The sequence below is a fragment of the Crocodylus siamensis genome, chromosome 2 (assembly GCF_052110815.1).
Source record: "Crocodylus siamensis isolate JL-2025a chromosome 2, ASM5211081v1, whole genome shotgun sequence".
NCBI lineage: Eukaryota > Metazoa > Chordata > Crocodylia > Crocodylidae > Crocodylus > Crocodylus siamensis.
The window spans coordinates 87659515-87686933 of record NC_143396.1 but is presented as its reverse complement, the minus strand read 5'-3'; the positions used below and the strand labels follow the sequence as shown (position 1 = coordinate 87686933).

The following is a 27419-nucleotide window of genomic DNA, read 5'->3' as shown; positions in this document are numbered from 1 at the left end:
CTGATACAGCACAGCCACCCTGGGGACCAGCGTGGGACAGAAAGTTCAGAACAGGGATGATTTTCTGCTTAATAGGCAGTTTGAACTCTTCACCACTCACAGCACTTCAAAGGCAGTGGATCCCTTTAGTGTTATTTGTACTTTAAAAGATAATAAATGGGAAGGAGGTGTGGTGTGGGAGTCTGATCACATGAGGAGGAGAAGGAGGAGTAACTGGGTGCAGGAAGTCGAAACTGCAAAGGAACAATTGTAAGTAAAGTCCCAGTGAAGGAAGGGGGTACTTTTATATCTAGGGGTTTTGTAAAAAGTGAGCAATGGGGCTGCAAGGGAGGGCATGGAGGTGACTGGCAAGAGGAAAGGAGAAACATTTGTACAGAGCAAAGTAAAAAGGGGTGTTCATTTCCTAAGTTAAATAGACAGGGAGACTAAAGCAGTGATTGGATGGAGGGGTGGCGGGGGGGGGGAGGGGAGGAAGACTCAGAACTAAGAATTGAGAGAGGTGATTCCCACCATAGAGAATATACAAGTGCTACTTCTGAAATGAATGCTTCAGTGTTTAAATTAGTGCTTCTCTGAGTATCTCATTCATGTTTTTGTGACAGACAGAAAGGGCCAAACTTCTGCTAATGGAAATGAATGAAACTATATTGTCTGGAGCTGAGTTCATTCACCCCAATAGACAATTTGGCCCTAGATCATCCACACAAAAACACTACAAATGAGTGATTGCTGAAACAAAACCATGAAGGCAAATTAAATCTCTCACCCATGCAGATTTTCTGTGAAGGGTAAAAGGATAACTAACACCTTTGTTTCACTTGTAACTGTATTAAGAATGAATTATTTATTTTCTGCCACCTGTATACTTGGTGGGGAAGTCCATGCTAGGACAGTAGTTCTTTTGAAATAACATAGCATAGTAAAACCTAAATAAGGGAGGGCCTGTATATTCATATTATTTAAGTACAGCTCTTTGAAAATTTAGCCTGAAGAATCATCTCTCAAACGCTTCTAATTACAGAAAGAATGAGAGCTTTCCTTAGCAAATCTCAGTCTCACATCTGAATGTCATTGTAGGTTCTCCTTGATGTGCAAGAAATCTGTGACAGTGAAAAAGAAAATGCTGTCTTAAATCTAAAGAAACTGCTAAGCAAATAACTGTCTGTGTAGCTTGCAACTTCTGAAATGCAAGTTTGTGTAGCGTGGCTATATATCCCCAAGGAAGCCACAATTTCTCTCAAGGCTCAACAATATCTTTTATGTGCCTTAAGATGAAAATTCTTTCAAGCTGGATACTGTTTTCAAGCTGTCTGTTTTCACCTGTCTGAAAACAGCATAACATACACTATGGGTACCACATACATAATAATTAGAAACCTGTGCCCTCTACCTGTGACTTGCAGGCTCTGGCCTGCAACATGTATATAAAACAAATGTCACTATGTCAGTATTATGTGATATGTTGTTTCTTCCTAAGAACAATTCAAACCTAGTTGAGATACTGGTCCTGAAATTAAACCTGAGATCTGAGCATCACCGATCTCTGATCTCTGAGGCATATGAAATTCTGAACCTGTATTTCTGCAGAAAGAGCATGCATCTGTTTCTGCCTTCAGGTTGTTGATTTTTCAGAATACTCATATAGGCTGTCATCTAATGACACTTATTCCATAAACTAAAAATCACAGCCCAATGAAAGGGCTGATTATAAATATACCCATTTCAACACAAACTTTCTGCCACAGCCGTTATGCACAAACACACACTCCCACAGAAAAGGGATTTTGCACTGTGCTCAGAAGCAATCAGTGTGGCTAGGGACAGACATTCAAAAAGCCTGAGTCTAAATTCATTCAGTCTTTGCAGATTAGTCTAAACTGCAGAGAGTGAACTGGTTTGCAAGTGGATAGATGTTCGGCACATGCCTGCAGTGGCTCAAGCCAAAAGCCCAGGGGGACTAGAGCAGCCCTCCCTTCCACAGGGAAGCTAAACTGAGGAGGGGGGCATGGCCTGGCCCTAGCGGCTCCCTGACAGCCGGGAGCACTCCAGGCGTACAGGGCTGCCCAGCCCCAAAGGGGAACTCTTCCCACTCCTCCCTCTCCCCCATCACTGTGGGACTGGGAGGGGGACCCTGTTTGGTGCTGGGGGAGCTCTTCTCCTCCCCCCAGGGTGTGGAGGCAGGGGCTCTATGAAGCTGCCTGGCCCCAGAGGGGAACTCTTCCTCCTGCTTCGCCCCCCATTGCTGCGAGGTATATGGGATGCTGTCCAGCCCCAGATAGGGACTCTTCCCCCCAATCCTTCCCCCACAGGGCAGGTGGAGGCTCTGTTCCATGCTGGAGGGGACCCTTCCTCCTCCTCCTTCTCCCCCCAGAAGGGCAGTGGGAGTGCAGAGCTCAATTGGGCAGGGTGTGGGTATGTAGGGTTTGAGGGAGGGCGCACTGCCCCATGGCATGCAGCCCCCACTGCATAGCAGCAGCAGCAGGTGCAGAGGTCAGGGGGCTCCGCCCAGCACTCGCAGCGAGGCAAGTCCCACACTGAAGCCAGCTGTGTCCCCTGCTCCCTGCTGTGTAGGTCCCAGCACTCTGCTGGGAGTGGAGGGAGCTTTGCCCCTGCTTCCCCGCAATCTAGCGCAGGGCTGCCCCTCTGCAAATGCAGACCTGCAGGCACGCCCAGCCATTTCTATCTCCAGGGCTCTGTGCTGCATGCCTGCAGCTCTGCACTCGCAGATGGGAGGCCCCCCGCTGGACTCTGCAGGGCTCCCTCCATTCCCAGCAGTGCTGGGATCTGCACAGTGGTGAGTGGGGGAAGCAGCTGGCTCCGAAGCGGGGCTTCCTCCCTGCAAGTGCTGGAGCTGCAGGCTCAAGGAGCAGAGCTGCAGGGATAAGGCAGGCTCCGCTCCCTTCCCCTGCGCAGCCCTGGCCAGAGCCACACCTGCTAGGGGCACAAGCACCCTGGCTTCCCTGCCTGCTGCTCCTGCCAAGCAGTAGGGGCTGCATGCCATGGAAGAGTGTGTGGGGATCCCTATGCCCCCCACCTCCCCTCACACCCCATACACCCACACCCTGCTCAGCTGAGCTCTTCAGTCCCCTGCCCCTGGGGGGGGAGGATGAGGAGGGGGAAGAGTCCCCCCACCAGCATGAAACAGAGCCCCCCTGCCCACCCTGTGGATCAATCAGCCCAGTATGGTCCTGTTAAGGTGAAGGGAGCAGGGAGAAGGGTTAATTCCTTCTTCCCTGCAGCTGGGGTCTAGCAGCTCCAAGGGCCACTGCTGCATCCGCCTCCCCCGCAGACAGGCTGACCCCGGCTGCAGTGGAGGAAGAGGCGAAGGAGGGAAGAATTAACCTCCTCCTTGCACACTTTGCCTTAACTGGGGCCATGTCAGTTGGTATCTCCCTTAGGGCCTGGCCCTGCTCCAGCTAGAGAGCAGAGGAGCCCTTCTATGGAGCAGAGAGCCCCACCCAGCCCAGAGAGCATGCTGGGATGCTGGGGGTGTCTGGTTTATCTTACGACAGACATTGTATAAATGGGTTTGAACCAAATCAGTTTAGTCTCATACTACATTCAACCAGGTTTTTCTCAAACCAGTTTCAACCAGTTTCATACTGGTTTATGTGCACTGAATGTCTGTTCTGTTAAAGGTTTAAACCAGTTTCTGATCGCTTAAACTGGTTTATGTGTAATGTCTGTCCCTACCCCTTAGGTCAGGGGTGGGCAAAATGTGGCCTGCGAGCCAGATGTGGCCCACCAGGCCATTCTATCTGGCCTACGGGGCCCCTAAAAAATTTAGAAAATTCATATTTATGTGCCCCGGTTGCCTGTCATGCAGTCCTCGGTGGCTTGCCAAAACTCAATGAGCGACCCTCCGCCCAAAATAATTGCCCGCCCCTGCCTTAGGTCTATGTCTCTAAGAATCCTGAAATGTGGCTTTGTCAAGACAAGCTGATTCCGGATCAGCATCAGGCAGCATCTTTATTCATCTCATCAAAGGATGCAGCACAACACTACAGGGTGCCATGTGAATTCAGCAACCCGCTTCTATCTTGGAATGTAGATGTAGGCTAAATATGTTAGAAAAGCAAGTATTTTGAAGGAAAGAGCAAGTATGCAAAATTGTTTGGAATTTGCAAACAGAGTTTTGAGTATCCATGTCAAATTTGGAACCTGCTGATTTTGAGTATTCCTGAATGACTGTAAATTTCATAACTTCGGGTAGTGTTTATATTGCATCAATAGTCATTGATCTGTTAATTTAGTCCTTACTTAAGATTGACTCATAGAGGGAAAAATGTCTTTCATCTTTCTTCATTCTTTCAGACTATAAACAAGGAGTCTGAAAGGTTTTCACACCCCCTCAACAACCTTTCCCTCCCATGCTTCCAATTTTCTGTAGCCTTTTCCCCTTAAAATTAACAAAAATATCAAATTTTATCTTGATCATGGAGGACTTCTTGGTTGATTAATACAATTAAATTAGAAGCTTTCTCAGACCTTAATTGAAGTGAGGACATTGTGTATTACAGCATGTTTTCCTTTGAGTGTCTTAGATACATAGCTGTTAAGAAAAATATGGTGTTTTAAACAGTATGAATAAAAACCACTTCTCAGTAATCAGAGGTTTCACTTCCATTGTACCTCAGATGGTTCCCCAGTCATATCATATGCTCCAGAACGCAAAATACAAGAGGAAGTATCAGGCGAAGTCTCTGTCCATGCATCACATGCTTTTTCCCCTTGGCGGAAATATGCAAAGCATTTGGGGGCTCCTTAAGGCACCATAAGAAAGTTAAAAAGGGCACAAAATTATTTTCTTCCTTTGAAAGGCACTTAAAGCACTGTAGTGATTTATCCAGCTAAGGGCTACAGAAATAAATCTGCAAAATAAGCAGAAAAATAATTATTATCTGAATGCCCCTAACAACAGGTCCTCTTTCTTGTGCAAAGGCCATTTTCCCACTTATATGTCTGGGACAGACATTGCATAAACTGGTTTGACACAAATCATTTAAGTCTGATACTACATTCAACCAGGTTTATCCAATGTCCTCACTTCAATTAAGATTTTAAAAAGCTTCTAATTTACATGTATCAATCAACCAAGGAGTCGTCAAATAAATCGGTTTCAGCCACTTTCAGACTGGTGTATGTGCACTGAATGTCTGTTCTGTTACAGGTTTGAACCAGTTTCTGATCACTTAAACCAGTTTATGTGTAATGACTATCTCTAGTCTATAGAGATTAGCATATTGACTCACTGAGTAAATAGACTTGCCTTATTCTTCGCCTGACACTTCATGCTTAGTGTTTCTCAAGCTGTGATACTCTGAAGCTGTTGCAATGTTTTATTATTGTTTGTATTTTTATTTTATTATTTTTATTGTTTTATTATTACTATTATTATTTTATTTGGTTTTTTACTTTATTTTTATTATTATTTTTACAAAAACAGTAAAAACAACAAGGGTTCAAGAAGGAGACTTGGGTACAGTGATCTGGTGGATAACTCTTCTCACAGTGGGGTACTCCAAGCCTAAGGGAGAATCCTCCAAAGAGGAAAAAAAAATCTAGGTGATTAAATGAACTGTACTACATGTGAGGACTAAACTTTTCGCCTGCTAATACTAATAGCTCCTTTCAACCAAAACCTACTGAAACTGTTGATGATGCCATACCAGGGGAACTTACACTGAAAAATAAGGAAAGCAAGGTAAGGAGTTAAAATAAAATGGATAGATTTCAGGGAACACAGCTCTTCTTGTCTATTAACAGCAGAGTGCACCTCCTCTCACTTACCTAGTCAGGCAAGAATTTCCTGTTTCAGTCAGCATCTCCTTTAACCACTAGGAATAGTCAAGAAGCATGTACAGCACTGCCATAATCTAGCATAGGAGTGGCTATTGAGGGGACTGATCAAAATTTCATACACTGTTTAGTCTCCAAAGTTAACATGATTTTCACATTCCTTAACACCTCTGAGACTCTAGTCACTTTTATTTTTGTGCCTACTTTTGGCAAATTGGGGGATATTATAACCACTGTTATAAATGTGTGTTACTTTGTACTAGCAGTATTTATTATATCTAAGTCTGAAGATCTCAGACTGCACTAGGATATTATTAAGCATACAAGTATCAAGTATATAATAACATTGCATGGATTTCACATCAAAGAACCTCCTTCATAATTACTACATAATGATGGTTTGGGGGATCTTTACACATCAAAATTCTAGCATTGCAGACAGTCATTTCATATAAACAAAATGTTTTACATTTTGTTACCATCTGAAGCTATTTCCTGATAAACTCCCAGTAACTGATTTTTGCATGTAGTCCTCTAAGTCTGGTGTTTCCAGAGTATTTAAAATGCCTTATGTGCTGCTGCCTACATTAAACATTATTTCAGTGATGGCTGTGATAGCAAACAAATAAATACTAGATAATTACAAAGATAAAGGGAAAATGGACAAATACTAGATAATTACGAAGAAAAATAAAGAGGGAAAAAACAGTAAAAAGCTCTGTGGTATACTATATCTAAAATCTACAAAAGAATGTGAAATTCACTTACTTACTAATATCAGGATGGCAGTTCAAAAGATTTTTTTCTATTAATAGGCCTAAAATAGTTTTTCCCTTGGGGAAATCCTATTTGCATGAGACTGATATGAAATAAAATTCTGCAAGTTTTATTCCCCCCCACCCCCCAAAAAAAAAAAAAATTTCCATGGGGATTGAAAGAACAAACTTGACAGGGTTCCTTTCTCCCTCCCTACAATCCTTCGCAGAAAAAAAAAAATCAGGGGTCTTTTCCTTCACTTCCATGGGTTATAACATCTAGAGTAATCCCTATGGCAGCTCTGGGCTTCAGTCCTCACTCTGTGGGACTGCAGAACCAATTAGATACCAAGGTTTCTCTCACCAATAGAAGAAAACTACACATAATTGCCTAACCCTTGTCATCATGCAAACGCAAAGAGGATCAACCTGTTTGTTTTCAACCTGCTTCCAACAGCAACGTTCCAGAACCAGCAACAGCCTAATGTGGGTGCTTTCCTCTTAAAAAATAACGGGCCTTCCTTTAAGCCTGATAATATGAAAGCTTAAGGGGGTTCCCTTAAGCTTTCGTAATTCTGGATGATGGTCGTCTGTTCTCTAATGACTCGTGTATTATATTTCTTAATATTCTTCTCCAGAAAGTTACTTTTAGGTGAAATATTTATTGTGTTCCATTAATTTCCACCTTACTTACATTTTAAGGTGGCCATTCCCTTTGTCCTACATCATTCCTTACTTTTTCGCCTTTTAGGAGGTGTAAAAGTGGGATCTTTTAAACCTTCCTACTATTAATGTGAAAAAAAAAATTAAGCTATATTAAGAACCCTATGGTGTGGTCCTTAAACCTTTTTTTTTTTTAATTCCAGACTCTGGTTCCAGAAGGTATCTGAAAGGAACTGCATCAAAATAGTGCCACAAAGGGTAACACCCTCAACACAGAGATGACCAACTTTGTAAGCAGCAATGGAACCGATCTAACTATTGGCTTTACCTCTTCTGCAGTAGCTGTCTTCTTATTTGGGACAAACTTTGTACCTGTTAAGAAATTTGACACTGGTGATGGTAAGCATTTTGGGGTTTTCTTATGTGTTTATTATTGTGAGAGCAGTAATTAAGCTTTTATATGAACTCTTACAAATGTTAAAATTCCTAGTAATGTCACTATCAATATCAGCCACAGCCTTGAACTATAGTGGCTTAGAAAAGGAAGTACCACATTTTCGCCTCGCAATAATTTGTTTAACTGAAGCAATCACTTACATTTCAGACCGTGGCAAAACTGGAGAGGTCCTTTTATATGTTGCTGTGCACTTTAAGGTGGGCAGTATGCATTTAAGAAGTTCTGCTGGCTAATAAAGCAAAAATGAGGTACCTCATTTCAGATTCTCAAACATACCATGACAGACAAGGCTCTTTGGGTAAATCTGATATCTTTTATTAGACCAACTCAAACAGTTGGAAAAATTTTTCTTAGCAAGCTTTCAAGTTTAAATACCCTTTGTCAGGCTGAGGACACCTCTGCAGTTGGTGTGTGCTCTTCCTGGATGGAATGAATAGTAAAGAAGCCAGAGGCTGATGTGATTACAGAGCCATTGACCATCATCTTTGAAAACTGATGGCAATTAGGACAGGTCCTAGATGATTGGAAAAGGGCAAACCTAGTGCTCATATTTAAGAAGGGAGAAAAGGAAGATCAAGGGAACTACAAGGCAGTCAGCCTCACCTCGGTCCTTGTAAAAAATCATGGAGCAGTTCCTCAAGGAATACATTTCTAAGCACTTGGAGGAGAAAAAAAGTGATTACAAACAGTAAGCCGGGATTCAGCAGGGGGCAAGTTATGCCTGTCCAACCTAATTATCTTCTGTGATGAGATGACTGGCTCTGTGGATGTGGGGAGACTGGTGGATGTGGTGTGGATTGTGGTGAATCTCACAATATTCTTGCAGGCAAGCTAAGGAAGTATGGGTTGGATGAACAGCCTGTAAGGAAGATAGAAAACTGGCTTGAGCATAAGGCTCAGAGGGTAGTAATCAATGACTCAATGTCTAGGTAGTAGACGGTATCAAGTGGAGTGCCCCAGGGATCGGTCCTGGGGCCGGTTTTGTTTGATGTCTTCATCAACAACCTGGAAGATGGCATGGAGGTAGGGGGGGCATGACTTATGAGGAAAGACTGAGGGAACTGGTCTTATTTAGTTTAGAGACGTGCAGACTGAGGGGTGACTTAGTAGCAACTTTCAACTATGTGAAGGAGGGTTCAAAAGGATGGCGCTAAACTGTTCTTAGTGGTGGCAGATGACAGAAGAAGGAGCCAAAGTAACAGAACAGGTGTCAAATTACAACAAGGGAAGTTTAGGTTAGATATTAGGAAGAATTTTCTCACTAGGAGGGTAGTAAAACACTGGAACAGGTTACCCAGAGTGGTGGTGAAAGCTCCATCCTTGGAGGTTTTCAAAACCTGGCTAGACAAAGTTTGACTGGGATGATCTAGTTGGTGATGGTTCTGCTTTGAGCAGGTGGTTGGACTAGATGACCTCCTGAGGTCCCTTCCAACCCTAACTTTCTATGATTCTATGAAGTCTGGCCTGAAAGCTAGCAAATGTGTTACTGAAAAAGCCTGAAGAGGTGTGTCCCATACACTGCCAGTTAGGGCAAACTTAAAGTTGTCCTTTATGGCACTGGAACCAAGTCAGTGATAGCTACTGACAGGAGTGGGGGGAACTCTATCTTCTTCAGGATACAAGCAGACCTCACATATATCTGTAATAACCTTAACAAAAAAGTGCCTTTGCCTGGTTCTCTACAGGGCATGTGAGAAGCCAGAAATAAATGTCCCAAAGTACAACCTTTTTAAAAAGAATTTAACACAGGTACGTTGCACAAAGACTATGACCAGATTTCAGTTCTGTCTGCACAATTTCATATGAGATATAGTATGTTAACAAGAAGTAACTAGCTCCTACATACATTAGTCTAAAAGTAATCTGACATTTAACAGTTTCCTGTAAAATATTAACAAATTCATTTGTTTGCTTCCCAGGAATGTTCTTCCAGTGGATTCTCTGTACTGCAATATGGATAGTTTCTCTGGTGGTCAACCTTATCCAAAAATGTCCCCAATTCTGGCCTCTGGCTATGCTTGGGGGTTTTCTATGGGCTACAGGTAATAAAAATAGAGATACTACTTCTTCAAAGATGCGACAAAAGTATCTTCCCAGAGGAGACAATAACAATACTGAAGTAGTTAATATACGAAGTGTATCTTTTGTTATTACAAAAACTGACAGAACCCTGCCATTGCTGTATGTATTATCTTGAACAAATCATTTTATAATTACATCATTAGTATTAAGTAACATTGATCTTACACAGCTTCCCTTGTAAACCAATATCAAAACATCAGAGTTTGATAAGGACTGGAAAAAACAGATGGTGCTGAAGACACTTATATTTCTATATCTATTTAAAAGATATTTCTAGATCTATTATAAATCTACCTTAAATATATACTGGAACTATATTGGCCAAGTTTTTACCAAAATGTACCTCTAAGGTAAGCTTTTGAACTAGTTAACTGATTTTCAAGTGTTGAACATCCAGCCCTTCCCTCTGATCACGGTGGAAGCTGCTGTGTGATAAGCACCGAGCTTTTAAATTAAACCTTAAAGACACATACAAGAAAGGAGTCATGAATTATCCAGTGAATAGTCAGAGACAGGCTTGGGTGTTTTAATTTAGTTGATCTGAGAAAAATAATTTAAAACTTTAAAAGGCCCCTGAACTGGACTACAGCTAAAAATGAGTGGCATTGCATAGACTAAAATTGTCTCATTAGTAGTGTTCTTCACTCTTGTTAGTGGCTTCACTGCTAGCATGAGACTCAGTGAACTACACAAAACGATTCTGTATGACATTCACAACTGGGTGGAAAGTTTAAAGATAGTCCCACATACCATATTTAGACTCTGATCTTGTTCAAATCATCTGGCCTTATAAATCATATTGAAATGCAAAGTGAAAATACAATTAGGATTTATCCTTATAATAACATAATTTGGATTATGTTTTCTGTATTGCAGGTAATATTACTGTTGTCCCCATTCTTAAAACCATTGGCTTAGGTCTTGGGCTCTTAATCTGGGCTTCTTTTAATTTGCTAACTGGCTGGGCAAGTTCAAGGTAAACATATTTAAAGCTTACGTTATACCTTATAAATGCTGTCAGTTCTTCAATAACAACTCTAATGAAAACCTGTTGCGAACATATATGTATGTGTGTGTGTATAATGCATTATTACTGTTCACATTTGTTCACTCAGCTGATTGAGGGTATAGGCATACAAGCAAGTTACTGTAGTTGTAGGGTGAGAACATACAGTGCATAGCTACTCGACTGGAACTGCCTATGTGCATGCTTTACCTTACTTTCACTGAGGCACAAATTTACTCCACATTTACCTTGGGCCAACAGCATGCACATGGACTGTGACCCCACAGAAGCTCTGTGGCGCTCTGTAAGTTCCCAGTTTTCTTTACCTTATGTGACTTATTTGTGTCCTCAATGAACTTTTTTCCAGGTGCATGTAAAATGCTGTCCATATTTCATTAGTATTCTTCATAGTGGTATATGAATAGATTTTTTTTTTCAGCCTGGGCATTTAGGTGTATATATCTTCCTGTAAGATTTCGCTTAGCATAAAACAATAGCTGTAGTCTGGACTTCAAAGAAATCACTTTCATGAATAAGGATCTTCAAGATTAGATCTTAATTAAAATGTATTTGTAAAACTAATACAGTCAAATGAAATTGGTTAAATATTACAGGTTCGGTTGGTTCGGAATTGATCCAGAAGAGGTAGCAAAACCCACCTTAAATTACATTGGAGCTACACTTTCACTGTTAAGGTAAAATATTCTTCCTAATAATGAATAAGTTCAGTAATTTAAACGATCATTAATTTAATCACTAAGGTGTAGATTTAAAGACAGTGAAAATGGGTGAGTTTAATATATTGTTCTAAATACCGTTTAATTGAACCATAATTCATGACTTGCCCTACCCAGTGTTACAGAGGTATATTTTCAGAATTAGATGCATGTTAATTCTGAGATAATGGCTAAACCGGTCTTCATAAATGGAACAGCACATTTTTAATCCAATGTTAAATATCATGTTCAACAGTAAATGTAGACAGAGTAGTTTCAGTTACATTTCCAAAATGATTCGCTTGGCTCTAATTTTTTTACCGTGGGAAATTATTGTATGGTAAAACTCCCTGGAAAAAGTTAGGGGAGGAAATCTATAAAGAAAAAATAAAGGAATCTTGCATAGATTTCATCTCACATTGATCCAGAACTGTGAAGTTTATCTCCTTTCTACCTTTGGCAAAATGTAGGTCCAAGTCCTGCAGAATCTACTGGAAGCCATATTATCTCTTGCCATAGAAGTTCCCCAGTTCCCAACACCATAGCTCCAACACCTCATTGCCAAGGATTCCCCTACTATTCCATTTTCCAGGATGTAGCAGAAGGGCCTCTACACTTTTTTATGGAAGCTTTGACTATGGGCAAGTCACTTTACAAACACTTAGGAAGGGATGACCATTGCTCTTTAGAGCTTATAATCTAAACATTTAATCTTAGTTTAATGGGGCTGCAGGGGGAAGAGCCATGAAAAAGGACCCTCCTTTCAAGGACCTCCAAGAAACAATCCATAGGCTTAGAATTAAACCAAACCAAATCAAAATAGAAAAATCAAACCCTACCAATCCTGATTATTCATATTTCTCTGATTAACTTGAAAATTAAATGTGTGGGTCATATAATTGCTATTTCTACCTATCATAGAACCAGGCCTTCTAAGAGAGGCCTACTGTTATCAATTGAAAAATGAGTAAAAACATAAAGAAAAATCAGAAACCTTCTTAAGGGAAGGGGCAAAAAACTCATTCTCAGATTATATCTTGGATCAAGCTCAGTGCAGTAAACTGCTTAGCGTCTTATTCAGAAACTATGAAAAAAAGGAGCATTACAAACATTTTCAATACCAGCCTAATTCTAGAAAAATGTAAAGAGTCTCATTAATTTGCACCTTATTTTTCCCTTCAAGTTGGGCTGCTATAGAATTTCCCCTTGGATATCCTAGTACATATCTGTTACAGTCTGAAAATGAATTGTTATGTAACGTCAATTGCCTTTGGAAAAGCATGTCAGAACAATGACACTTCAATACCTTTCTCATGATACAAAATAACTACAAGATCTCTATGATGTTATGATAAAAGGTACACTGGATCAATTTTTTTTCCTGTAGTTTAAGTATTTTTAAGCTAAGAATTCATTTCAAAGATACATTGAAGCCTGACAGTTGAATTCTGAGCAAAATAAGGAACAAAATGATATGGCATTACATTGTTATCCTTCAGTATTAAATATTATGCTCCTATAAAGTGATGTGTGATATTTACTATTGTATTACCTCTTTACAGTGTGATCATATTTCTTTTTGTAAAAAGTGAAATTCCAAGTTCTTTAGCTTCATCAGAAGCTAGGCCTTTATTGGATGAGGCAGTAAGTATTCTATACTTCTTCTTCAGCAAAACATACAGTAAAAACATATATCAGTATAAAAAGTAGTTTCTTAGTTTTTACCAGATGTATAAATGCTCCGGGTGAAATGGAAAAATTTAGAGACAAGCAGATAATTTGTATCTGAACATCAAGTTATGGATAGTGTAAACTTAATAAAATTTAACAGAAAAGTTTTTTTCCCAAAGTCCTTTCTTGACTGGCATGTTTTATATGGCTCAGAAACCCAGCCTCATTATGACAGAGCTCATATGAAATAGAGTTTATCCTTCCTGCATCTGAGAAGGAAACAATTTAATGTACAGTTTTTGAAGCCCAAACCAAACTGTAAAATGTAGACTATTTTGACTAAAGAAAACATGCTGAATAACTTTTCATCTAGATTCTCCTACATCATAGGGCAGAGAAGCAGCTATGGCTCTCTGATTCTCCATCCTGACCTTACTAAAGGTTAGAGGTCAAAGGCTGTGTCTATGCAAGACACCAACACAGTGGCATAACATGACAACAACCATGCTGTGACACTAATACGTAGTATTATTAGGCTACTGCACAGTAGCACTACTGCACAATAGTGTCACAAAAAAAGGTGTTCATTGGTGCTACTGAGCAGTAACTTGGGTTACTCACAGTCATTTAGTACTTGTTTGTACAAGTACTAAATGACTGCACAGTAATAACTGTGCAGTCAGCATCTCACATAGATGGAGCCAGAGACTATTGTTACCCCTGAAGGATGAAACAAGCAAAGGTAGCTGGAGAGCTGAATGCTTCAAACACTTGCCCATGCTGGGTTGCTTGATGTAGAGGCTACAGTTAAAAAAGCATGGTAGCCACTAGAGTCCACCAGGTCAGGGAAAACCTCAGCAGAGTATTATTTGTGGGTGAAACAAAGAGAATAAATACTGGTATACAACCTACTTGTATTATCAAGAGGGATACAGTGCATGTGTGAGAAAATGAAAGCAAGCAAAACCAGTTTATGACAAAGGACGTGCACAGCCAGCAGTATAATAGGAAAACAAATCAATAAGACCTCAAGACTGAAGCATCCACCAAACTTAAGGGAAGACAAGTTTGAAATCAAAAACTGATTCTGATTAGTATTTTATTTTCTCTTTCTGCAATGTGGTGAGTTCAAGCCCACAGTCAAGCAGTCTTATATTTTGAAGCACTCCATATCACAGTCTAGTCTTTTTGGTTTGGGTTTATTTCCCAACACATTATCTTTTGTTAGAAAGGTTTAATTTCCTTTTCTACAGTGTGAGACGCTTTCATTTTTTTCAGTGAAATAGGGCAGCGGTTTTAATTATTTTAAAAGCATATGACACAAAAATTGCTACTGTTTTCCACAGCCAATCAACTATTCTGTAAACACCAGTTCTGATACATCATGGGTGGACAAATTTTCTCCAAAGGGAAAAAGAATTATGTAAGTAGTTACCATTTCTTTTCTTCGTTCTGGTTATTTGACAGGGGCATCTTAAAGTTGCTTAAATATTACAATGGATGTGAAAATACAGTTTCACTTAGTATTCAAATACATTTTAACTCGAATAAGGTGGTTATTGATCTACTTGCTCAATAGCCTCTCTCACTTTCCTCAGTATTAGTTATAGCAAAGATGATCTGAACTGTCTAGTAGAGATCACTTAAAAACCAATTTCATTGCCTTCTAAATTTTCCCAGATGGGTTATTGGGACACCCTAGTACACTGTATTGTCTTGTCTTTAACTTAAATTTTAAGCTGTTTAGGGCAAGAACTGTCTCTTTACAACATTCTTGTCCTTTCCTTTTATGTGTCCTTGCAACAAGGTATTTAGCAGAATTTGCAGATTCACTGGAATCTGACAGGCCATGCTGTGAGTGCTTCTGCTATCGCCTTGAACTTGCAACCTCTGGGTACCTTAGTGCCCATATCACCCCAGCCCCCACTACATTACAGTACAGTACCTAGTTCAGTCAGATCCTAGCTAGGGAATACATGCAATATTATATTATATTATAAAAAATAATGTCCTGGACAGTGTAATTTCTGTAACATTCTTAGCACTTTCCATATAGCAGTATGTTTTACACAGTATCATTATAATCTGGACAGGTCTTAAGTAAACTGATAGATACTGATTTTTTTTTTCTGCCTTTTCTGTTTAAGAGGCTTTAGCCTAGCAGTAGTAGCTGGAATACTATATGGTTCCAGTTTTGTGCCAGTGCTTTATATCAAGGACCATGGCAGAAGAAATGGAACTATATACACAGGAGCAAGTCAATACGGTAAAGACCAATACGCTTTTTTGCATTTCCCCTTGTAACAACAGCATACCCTTGTTGCCTGAGAAGTCTACTTGGTGATTCTTAAGCCTTCTTCCTCTGGTGATATATGGTGATAAATGACTCATTGTCCCCAATTCTCCAAATCCTTGCCTAATAAGTAATCATTTACTTCTGGGCAAATCAATGCAAAATGCTAAATCAAAACGGTAATGTTGATATCCACTATTTCTGGATGTAAATAACCAAACAAAGTATGAGGCAGGGAAGGATTAAAAAAAACAAAAACCTTAACTGATGTGATAAAAAAACAATAAGCCAATAAGATTTTCAAGAACAAATCACATCAAATCAACAATATTTCCTTAATTATTCTAGTGAGTAAGGGGAAAGAATTAGATGTGGTATCTCTTGACTTTAGTAAGATTTTCATATTATATACTTGAAAAATACCAGTGGTTCTCCATCAAACTAGAAACAAGTTCAAGGGGCAGGTACAGCTACCTCCTGCAAGTTGATCTCACCACATTTAGCAGTCCTATATGCTTTTTCTTTTCCACCTCCAATAGTTCACACAGTCTTCTTGCACCACTGTCAATCTCGTAATCTTGTGAGATAGTTTTCATAGATGGTCCTCCTCCGCAATATGCATGGACTTCACCACATACTTATCCCAAACTACTTGTCAGTCAGGTGAACAAGGTGTCTTTTCTCATTAGTATTGTCTACTGGCTATTGCACTCTTCATAACATCACATATGCCTGTAGAGTACATAAGTTTGGGAAGGCAGACCAAACAAGAAGAGGGTCTCACACTTTAACTCACAGAATAACTTTAGGAATGGGACATTAGGCTGAAACCTGAGGATCCATATTCTTGATTCAAAAGGTTTGGTGATTATGGTTAAAAATAAGGAGATACAGTAAGTGAAAACACAGTAAGTGATTTTAGGATTGTGTTATCAAAGACCATGAAGACATTTCCTGCTAAGATAAACAAAAGAATAAAACAGCCAGTACTTCCTCCAATTCTTCCACTACCCCACTTTTTTCAGGAATTTAAATGAAATCAATGTTTTACAATCTATCCATTGTTTAGCTATCCCAAGGCACTAATTCTAGCCATCTCTCTGTTTCCTAATTGTCTTCCAAAGGGAAGTTATATGAAGAGGGAAAAAGTCTTACTTGCATTTCATTTATTCTAAGGTATCTGAGTAGAGAGATGATGCAGTATACCCTTGTAATGCTCTCTGGAAGCAAACTAGCCACCAAAAAACTATAAGCTCAAAGAAAGAACCAGATCCAAAGAGTTTCCAACAGTTCTCACTGAGCTGATTGCCAAATTACTGCAGAAGATTTGGCAAATATAATACAGTTTACTGAGAAATAGTGATTAACTAAAACCCTGTAACTGTTATCATATACACTCTGTCTCTTACTGAATATAGCACTTTATAATACAGTGGAAACTAGACAACTGTTTCATTGTCTTTTTCCATCCGTGGCACAATGAAACAGAATGAAACAGACGCCAACATGCTATATCATACATTTTCTTTTTGTCAGTGCTTCCACAAGCACACTACATAAAGAGCTCATTTATTTTTATAGTGACCACAAGTGCGCTACAGACTTCACTATTGATACATAAAAAGCAGATCCCTATTCTAAAGAGTTTAAGATGTGAATGACAAAACAATTCCATATTGCATACATCAGGAGAGGGAGGAGGAAGGATATAGATAGGGTGCAGGCCATTGAATTACAGACTCACTCAGTTGAGTCCTTCATAAATTTCAGTAGCTTCTAAACTGATATAAAGTTTTTTTGTAGAATGGTGGTTAACCATGTTAGTCTGAAATCAGAAAGTAGGGCAGGGTAGCATCTTAGGGTGTTTATATATATGTTCCAGGAGTTGGGGAGGAGGAGGGGTGCACTTTAATTACAGTGGCTTTAAGAGCCACTCTGATTAGAGCAACTACAGCGTCTCATACGTCAGCATCCCCGTACTTCAAAATGGCAGAGCAGGCGCTTTAAAGCTCATCAAACAAATTTTAGATAAAGCACCCCCGCTGCCAGTTTGAAGCATAGTGACACTGATACACAACACATGGGAGGCCACTGGAGCACAGTAATTGCCACGCTCCAGGAAACTCGATTAACCAAGTCTGCTCCAACACGCTGGAACTACAGTGTATTGAAGGAGCCTCACTGCTCATATATAAGCACCCTTAGAGACTAACTGGTTCAGAGAGCTATGAATTTTTGTAGGTAACAATCTATTATATTAGATGCCATGAGAAAGACTTTTTGTGGATAATGCTGTAGAACTGAGGTGAGAATTGAGGTTTAAATAAGAAGTTTCAAAGCATAAATGCATAGAAAAATGCATTAAAGTGTTGGTGAGAAAACTACTTGTGGATAATATGGTCAATGCACCAAAGCCCCATATTTAATTTAAACAGGTAGGACTAACTCCAGCTATAGCCATATTTGCAGGCATATTTGTATTACATGTGGACAGTACAGCCATGAGCAAACTTCAGATTATTACTATGAATGCATTTTATACTTATGAATAGTATGCCTGATATGTCATAGAATAAATTTAGTAAAATACTCTTAATAACCAAAGTAAGATCTTGAAAATTGACTTTACAATTTCTGTTTCAGATTTAGACTATGTCTTTGCACACTTTAGTGGAATCTTCCTTACAAGTACCATCTACTTTCTGATCTACTGTATAGGCATGAAAAATAAACCTAAAGTTTACCCTGAAGCTATACTACCAGGTATGATTATTTTTATGTGGCTGTTCATTTCACTTACTTTCTCTTAACACCTCAACTCTTCTACTAGAATTAGTACAAGCCATATTTGGGGGAATTTAGGTAGCTCTTGGGAGTTTGTTCATTTGAAATCTTATGAAAGGGCATATTTATTAAGGGAAAGTAATTAGTAGTGGTCCAATTTGAAATGTGAAGTGCCATACAGAGATTTGTTAATGTAGACATTTTGCCAAAACTAAAAAAAGGTGGAAATTGAAAAGTACATCAGCACCCAAGAAATTATAAATCTTAATTAATTGGGTATTTCCATCAGAGATGGTAATCTTTCTTATGAGTTGAAATTTAATAATCTCATAAATTTGTTAATGTTTTAAAGATACTAAAATATTTCAATCTTGTTTTACACTGTTTATACTTAGGCTGATCTTTCAGAACTTGCAGTAGATAGCCTAAAGTGTTGTTGGACATAGTTTTCTATGATTGTGATTTATTGTTTTTAGGATTTACGTCTGGTATACTTTGGGCAATAGCCAACTGCTGTTGGTTCATAGCCAATCACTACCTCAGTGCTGTGGTCAGCTTTCCAATAATTACTGCTGTAAGTATCTAAAAACAATATTTTTCTTTGTGCCAGGTTTTCCATTTTTTCAGAGAAAGCTACAGCTTCAGAGTGTCTGTTATACCCAACCTGCAGACTTTTCTCAAAACACTGTTCCTTTTTCTGCTTGTTTTCATTTGCCTTGCCATGTTTTTAAGAACACGTGCAGTTGTCATGAATGCCATCCTGACCAAAGTCAAATTCAGGATCTCCGAACTGAAAAAGAGAACTGGTCTGTGTTGCTCGTGCTATAACCCTCAGCTGTTTGGGGTTGGAATGGAGAATGGGTTGTGGGTCACATGATTTCATTTGGCAGTTATATCTTCTTGGTTTCTTACAAGTTATGACATTTCTGTCTGAAGAATTCACTTGGAATTAAGATATAAATTCTGCTATTAGCCTTTATGTACATGAAGTGAGACTTAAGCAATAATATAAACAATGAAAATAATACAAAGGTACTATTTGTGTGAGGAGGTGAGCAGAAATTTGCCTATGTACATGTATAAGGCAGTATGTATAAAGCATCTTTAGTCTTTTGGAAATGCTTACATTTTACCCTCTGCTTAGTATGAGCTGTGCGCTCACAGCCTGATCAGTAGAACCTCCCACACCAAAAATAGTTTAACCAGAAGCAGCAGTCATGTAACATAGCCGCTCTAGCATGGCTCTGAGGGTAAGCTAATTAGTTCTGCTGGGAGTTTTGGGCATATCACCATATTAATGTGGTTATACTGCTTTCATTTCAGGGGTACTAGCATGTACAGAACTGTCCCAGACAACTCTGCACAGTGCAAAATAGTGACATACTCAGATATGAACTAATTAGCTAATTAGTCCACCCACAGCACCATGCACTAATCTAGTGATATCACTTCCCATTTGGGAGGTAGTACCATATTTTCTCATATATCACATGGCCCCAAATAAGGCATGCACCATGTTTTTGGACAGTAAAATGTAGGAAAAGTAGATTTCTTCAGAGTCATGGCTGACTGCATAACAGAATAACTCCTGAAAACCCAGAATATCTAGGAAGTGTGATGTCCCAAGAAACAGTGTGGGTGAGGATCTTTCTGACATGACATGACAGTGACAGGGCAGTAGCAAGACTGTTGCTTCTTTACTGTAAATAGTTCTTTCTCTAAGTTCCTTCAAATGTTAAAACATTATTTCCATCCCATGAGCCTCATCAAGAGACAGACTGCAGAAGCTCAGATGCCCTGAACCAGTTGAATTACTCCTTTAGGCACATCTACAGTTCTACAACTATCAGGGTGCATCAGCATGTGTATTTAATGCACTCGAATTTACTGTGCAGTAAATTCAGGCTCATTAAATTGCTCCTGGGTGCATATATAAATGTGCACCCAAGTTGGGAGCAAATTGAGCCTCACAGGACCAACCTAGTCCAGGGCTGCACCTGCCCTGCTCTGCCCCCCAACAGCTGTAGGAGGAGCTTCAGGCTCCCCCATGCCTGGGTACCAGCCCTGAGCTGTCAGGGAGCACTGGGGGCAGCCTCAGGCTGGCAGGGAGCACTGGGGTCATGCCTAGCATCCAGGTGGCAGGGGAGAACTGTCCCTGGCTATGGGGGCAGCTCCTAGCTGTGCAGAGCTTGGGGGTCAGCTGTAGACAGTGCTCCCAAGGAGCACATGCAGGTCCAGGCCACTGACTGGGGAGGCAGAGCCCATGGCATCCATGCTGTACCCATCCTTCCTTCCCCTGGGAGCTGTGATTCCCCCAGAGCCACAGTGGCAGTGGGGCCTGGAGCTTCCCTGCAATGTGTGTCCTACAACCAAAGGGGATGTTAGGGGAGGCAGCAGGGACCACATAGCAGCCCTAGGGCTGGGAGCTGCGCTTATGCTGCTGAGCAGCCAATCCCATTCCTAACTAGGCTGTCCAAGCCCCTGTTCCCCCGCACTACCTGGTACAACAGCAGAGCGCAGCCCAACTTGTCACCAGTCTTGCCTAACTCTGAAGCTTCTGAGGTTTCTTCAGGCCGGCTGTCCCCTGCATGGTTACTTCAGTGCAGAGCTGCACCCAATGCACCTGCAGAGCTCTCAGCAAGGGGTAGGTAAGCGCTGGTACAAGGTGAAGCTGTGAGCACACAGCCCAATGCAGAGAGCAAGGAGCAAGCACTATGGGAACATGGGACTGCAAAAACATTGGGAAAGCTAGGGAGTAGTCAGTTGACCATGAAATCTCATCCTGTATTCATGCTTTCTAAAGGTTTGCTATCTAAAGAATATATCCAGCCAATATATCCAGGCAGTTCAGATAATATTTAAATGTTACATGGTCATCCTGGAAAGACTATTGAGAAAGAATCTATTATAGAAAATGCTGTATATGAATAAAAACTAACCTTGCCTTTTAGGGCCCTGGATTTGTAGCTGCAATGTGGGGAGTCCTTGTATTCAAAGAGATAACGGTAAGTCTACTAGTATCCTAATTATTTCACTTGTATCTGATTCAAAGAATTGCATGTGAATCCTGAAATTTTAGGATACATGGCACAGTACAGTATCTGTAAGACTTCATCTTCATGTCTAACCACTGGATAGATGAAATGCAATCATACAAGAGAAAATTTTCCAAGAAAAAATAATTGAGAAGTTCCCATTCTATAGGTACAGAATTCAGTGCAGGCTAATTTATTCTGTCATGACTGTAATGTAGATATAGCCTCAGCTCCAAGAGAGTGATGCTAAACTGCTCCCCACCCTGCAACTTTATATGCCCCTAACAACTATAGACAACTCGGTTTTTGCTGGTTTAATGGTCTAAGCATCTAAGGTTCTCATTCTGTATATGAATATATGCAGTAGCCTGATAGTAAAAGCACTGGACCAGGATGTAGGACATCAAACCCAATTTCCTACTCTATCTAATGACTTTAAAACCAACGCCTCTCACCTCCCAAGCATCTCTTTCCCCATTTGAAAATTATCTGCAAGTCAGTTGAATATCCTCAGGAGATATGTTGAAGTATTTGCAATATAGGAATAATTCACAAAAGCTATCTGTGACACAACCTGACCTTTCATGCGGTCTGATGTGCCTTTAAGACACAGTCCTAGGGTGTTCTCACATCCTCAGGGGTGCCCTTCAGCCCCAACTCTTTTCTGCCATCTGCTTGACCACTAAGAACAGACTGAGATGCTCCAAAGGTCACTTCCCTGACTTGGGGCACCTCAGCTTTAGCTGCTTCACCCAGGTCTCACCAGCATTTAGCAGAAGGGATTTTGCCAGCTAGAAGAATCACTCCTTTGTCCAATTACGTGCTCAGAGATGATAGATCCTCCTTCCTGGGAAGAGGCCTGCCTGTATGATAAATGCTCTGAAATCAGTTTTGCCCTTGATACTAGTAAAATCTAAAATATAACAAAAAGAGTTATTATAAAAACAAGAGCAAAAGTAAGACATCAGTAACCATACATTGAGATATAGACAGAGTTATAAGAACAAACAAATACTTTCATAGTTGTTAGGGTCGGAAGGGACCTCAATAGATCGAGTCTGACCCCCTGCCCTAGGCAGGAAAGAGTGCTGGGGTCATATGACCCCATCCAGATGCTTGTCCAGTCTCCTCTTAAATACCCCCAAGATAGGAGAGAGCACCACCTCCCTTGGAAGCCCATTCCAGATTCTGACAACCCTTACCATAAAGAAGTTCTTCCTGATGTCCAACCTGAATCTGCAATCTGTCAGTTTGTAGTCATTGTTCCTGGTTATTCGAAGGGGTGCCCTGGTAAACAGAGTATCTCCAATTTCTTGCTGACCTCCCTTGCCCCCGATGAATTTGTAAATGGCCACAAGATCCCCTCTCAACCTTTTCTTGTGGAGGCTGAACTGATCCAGGTCCCTTAGTCTTTCCTTGTAGGGCCTTACCTGCAAGCCCCTAACCATATGAATGGCCCTTCTCTGGACCCTCTCAAGGTTATCCACATCCCTCTTGAAGTGTAGCGCCCAGAACTGGATGCATTAGTCCAACTGTGGCCTGACCAGTGCCACATACAGGGGAAGTATCACCTCCCTGGACCTGTTCGTGATGCACCTGCTAATTCATGATAGAGTGTGGTTAGCTTTACTGATTACTTCGTCACACTGATAGCTCATATTCATCATGGAGTCAGCTATGACTGTGCTGTGCTGTGCTGTGCTGTGCTGCTGAGAAGGTCATCTCCTAGCCTATAGGTGTATTGGTGATTCCTTCTCCCTAGATGCAGCACTTTGCACTTGTCTTTCTTGAACTGCATCCTATTTTCTGCCCACTTTTCAAACCTTTCCAGGTCCACCTAGATTCAATCCCTTCACATTAGCCTGTTAACTTTACCCTATAAATTTGTGTCATCCACAAATTTGGACAGAATGCTCTCCACACCCTCATCCAAGTCGCTGATGAAGACATTGAATAGCACAAGTCCAAGGACCGAGCCTTGAGAGACCCCTCTGCCCACATCTTTCCAGGTTGATACCGACCTGTCCACCACCACTCTCTGGGTGCAACCCTTAAGCCAATTTGCCACCCACCTGACTGTAATCGTCTGTCACAGCTACTCAGTTTGTTTATGAGAATAGGATGAGATACTGTATCAAAGGCCTTCTTAAAATCCAAGTAGATAACATCTACCCCAACTCCTGCATCTAACCATTTGGTGACCTGGTCATAAAAAGAAACAAGTTTAGGAGTTACCTGCTGATTGCCCTTCAGCATTATTTTTCCTGCTGGGCTCCCACAAATGTGATTCTTGACAATTTTTTCAAAGGTTTTCCCAAGGATAGAGGTGAGACTAACCAGCCTGTATAATTACCCGGATCCTCCTTCCTCCCCTTCTTGAAAATAGGGACCACATTGGCCCTTTTCCAGTCCTCTGGGACCTGACCTGAGCACCATGAGCACTCAATCAGCCATGCCAGTTGCTCTGCTATGACAACTCCTTCAGCACCCTTGGATAAAGATCATCCAGGACTGCTATCTTAAACACATTCAGCCCATCCAAGTGTCCCTTTACTAGGTCAGTGCAAACCGTTGGTGGGCTGGTGTTCCTCCTGTGCCTTTTGAATGAAAGAAAAGAGCAATAAGCTCACCCTACCCTGCATTTAAGAATGAAGCTTCTATGCAGCTCCAGCAGGTTAGAAAGCAGCTTCTGCCTCCCACCTTCAGGTCGGAAAGGACCTGAGTAGATTATCTAGTCCAACCCTTTGCCATGGCAGGAAAGAGTACTGTGGTCAAATGACCCCAGCAAGGTGTACATCTAGCCTCCTCTTAAAGACCCCCAGGGTAGGAGCCAGCACCACTTCTCTTGGAAGTTGGTTCCAGATCCTAGCCATCCTGACTGTGAAGTAGCACCTCTCCTCTGAGCCTGCTTCACTCAGTCCGTATCCTGTGTCCAGAAAAAAAAAACCTGAAAACAAACACTTGCTCTCATGGAAAGGTTTAAGGACAGTTTCTTATCTGGTCATTAAAATCTTTATCCTTTAGATCAGGGGTTTTCAACCTTTTTGAATCTTAAGTACCCCCAGCAGTCAGATGCCGAGCATGGGGGTGGGGAGGAGGCGCATGGTCAGATGCAAATTGGGGAGGTGGGGACAGCATGCCAGCAGGTGGGGATGGAGTGCTGCTGCCTCCCAGGAGCAGGGTTGGGGCAGGGAAGCTCACTGGGCTGGGGTGTGGCCACGTGCAAGCTTCCCTGCCCCGGCAGCACTCTATCCTTGCCTGCCCACACACACCCCCTAGGACTGGTTCAAGTACTCCCAGGGGTATGTGTACCCTTAGTTGACAACTCCTGCTTCAGATCCTTAGGGAGCCCATACTGCTCATCTAATTTACTGTCCCCTGGACTACAGGGGGCATTTACATTTAAAATGTAAGTTCATCATTATCTCAAAGGGCCTGGCTCAAGAGCCTTAGACCAGCATTTCTTGAACCCAGAAATGGGTCGTAAGAATATATGAAAGGGTCATGAACAAACTTTAAAAATTCTCTTTTAAATGAGAAAAGGGTGGGAAACAGTGGCTTTTCCCTTTCAGGCTGACAAGAGTTCTAGCCTGCAAGGGGCTGTTTGGGGCCCCCCATGACCCACACATGCCCCCCTTGCCCCACATACCCACCCCCTGCCCCACACACTAGGTGGCTTAGGGCAGGGGGCAGCAGGTCAGGAGTGAGGGACACTGCATCAGGATTGGTCATTGATGTTTACAAGTGTGTCCTAGTACAAAAAAGGTTGAGAACCACTGTCTTAGACAACATCCAAAAGAGTCTATTTGACTGGTCATTAAACATACATATGTCAGATGCTAAGTCTTCACAATTACTTCCCTCAAGTGTGAATAAATGAGGAATGCTTAAGTTAATTATTGCCCTGGTAAACAGTCTTGGACAAAGTATGAAACAAAAATTACTTTCATGTCAAATACCACAATTCATACAGACATAATGATTATGTATGTATGTCTCTACCTATATGTAGAGACAGCTCATGTCATATCAGTCAACCAAACTGAAGAAAACATGCATGACATTCCACAAAGACCTGCAAATATTGTAGGTTCATGATATCCTATACTAATTTTGTGAATTAGTTGAGTGGGAAAGCAGTTGAGTGGGTAGTCCATGCAGACCTACTGGGACTTCAATGAAAAGGCTGTCAATAACGTCATAAACTTTACTTGAGGTATATTTTAGTGGGGTTTGAATAGACAGGATGAGAAGTCTGGTCTGTCTTTTAAATTAGTTGAATAATATGTGTCCAGAAATAACTTCTGTGAGCATTTTAAAACTTGCTTCTGAAAACATGACACTCTGGAAATCTCATTCATTCATGCAATCTACTGTGCATTCTATTAAATTTTACTTTGAGGTGGTAGGGGCTGTTGTGTTTTGTTTTTAACAAATATTTATTGTATTTTTCTTTTCTCTTTCTTTGGCCATGCAGGGATGGAAAAACTATTTGTTACTCATAGTAGCATTCATTATCATTTTAGCTGGCTCACTCTGCACAGCTTTTTCTAAAGTTTAAAGTGATTGCAGAGACCAGCAGATGGTGCAATTGTCTAATAAAATACATTGTGGAGAAGATTACACCTCTATCTTTTTTAAAAGGACTATTTATTGTGACAATGAAGGTAAATTAAGTAAATATTCATATTCAAGAAATGTTATCCCAATGGAACCATTTTTTTCATACCTGAAGCAAGCTTTGGATAATATAAGAAAAAAACTTTTCAATGTACTCTTCTAGAAGAGAAGCGTTGGCCTTTGTAACTGCACAGTCAAAAACTGAAATCAAAGGGCTGTCATTATTTAGAATTATTTAAATTCTACAAATTTTTATTTTATAATTTACTGGTTTTCTGGTAGTGTGGTAACTAAATAAGTTCTCACAGAATCATCATAAGTTTAATACACTTTTGTAGGTGGAGGATAAAGGGAACATGAATGCTAAGAGCTTAATATTTTACTCAGTTGCTAAAAAAATTAACATATAGGACATTTTGGCTTCTTATTTTCCTGAGAATTTATCCTTTTGGAATATCCTTGTTTACACTAAGATAAAAAGACATGCCAGTAAAAGCTCACTGAAGTATTGTTTTTCTTTAAAGGGCAACTATCTATAAAAACTTGTTTTACACAAAAATGTTATCTGCCTTTTACTTTATCAATTAGAATGTGAAAGATTTTTTATTGTTGTTATGAATCACAAATGATTGTTTATAATCATCCAGTTTTGTTCAGAAAGGCATTCATTCATGGTTCTGTTTAAATTATGCAAATATTCTGTATCAGAGGGATGATTTCTGTGGCATTTTTTTCTACACTCTGTTGAGAGTTATTGGGAGGAACTATGCAAATAAGCATTTCATTCTGTCATTAGGACTGTTACAATGCAAATTAAAAATACAGTCAAAAGGTTGTTGCCAGGAACCAAGTATTGTGCTTTTTCTTCCTTTAGCATGTTTGAGGCTAAAGTTTCATAGTTTCATAGGGTCGGAAGGGACCTAAGCAGATCATCTAGTCCGACCCCCTGCCATGGCAGGAAAGAATACTGGGGTCAAATAACCCCAGCAAGATGTTCATCTAACCTTCTCTTAAACACCCCCAGCGTAGGAGCCAGCACCACTTCTCTTGGAAGCTGGTTCCAGATCCTAGTTGCCCTGACCGTGAAGTAGCGCCTCCTGATATCTAACCTAAACCTACCCTCTGCCAGCTTGTGACCATTATTCCTGGTCACTCCTGGCGGTGCTCGGGGGAGCAGAGTCTCCCCCAATGCCTGCTGATCCCCCCTAACTAGTTTATAACAGGCCACAAGATCCCCCCTCAGCCTTTTCTTTTGGAGGCTGAACAAGTTCAGGTCCCATAGCCTCTCCTCAAAGGGCCTGCCCTGTTGTCCCCTGATCATACGAGTGGCCCTCCTCTGGACCCTCTCCATGCTGTCCACATCCCTCTTAAAGTGTGGCGCCCAGAACTGGACGCAATACTCCAGCTGTGGCCTGACCAGTGCCACATAGAGGGGGAGGATCACCTCTTTGGACCTGCTCGAGATGCATCTGTGGATGCATGACAAGGTGCGGTTGGCCTTCCTAACTGCCTCTCCACACTGCCGGCCCATGTTCATC

At 40.8% G+C, this 27419-nt stretch overlaps 1 protein-coding gene across 2 annotated transcripts; it reads left to right on the top strand.

The window, feature by feature from the left end:
* On the top strand, positions 1–26976 carry TMEM144 (transmembrane protein 144). Of its 2 annotated transcripts, XM_090036292.1 has the most exons (13): positions 1–249; positions 5447–5704; positions 7421–7616; positions 9594–9716; positions 10633–10732; positions 11377–11457; positions 13041–13122; positions 14496–14572; positions 15297–15415; positions 18086–18205; positions 18703–18800; positions 21178–21231; positions 25739–26976. In XM_090036292.1, the coding sequence occupies exons 3-13, from the start codon at positions 7496–7498 to the stop codon at positions 25820–25822; spliced, it is 1059 nt and encodes a 352-aa protein (XP_089892418.1). In that variant the 5' UTR covers positions 1–249; positions 5447–5704; positions 7421–7495; the 3' UTR covers positions 25823–26976. The 2 variants fall into 2 exon arrangements, with proteins under 2 accessions (XP_089892418.1, XP_089892419.1); XM_090036293.1 differs by lacking the exon at positions 5447–5704.
* The last annotated feature ends 443 nt before the right edge of the window (positions 26977–27419 follow it).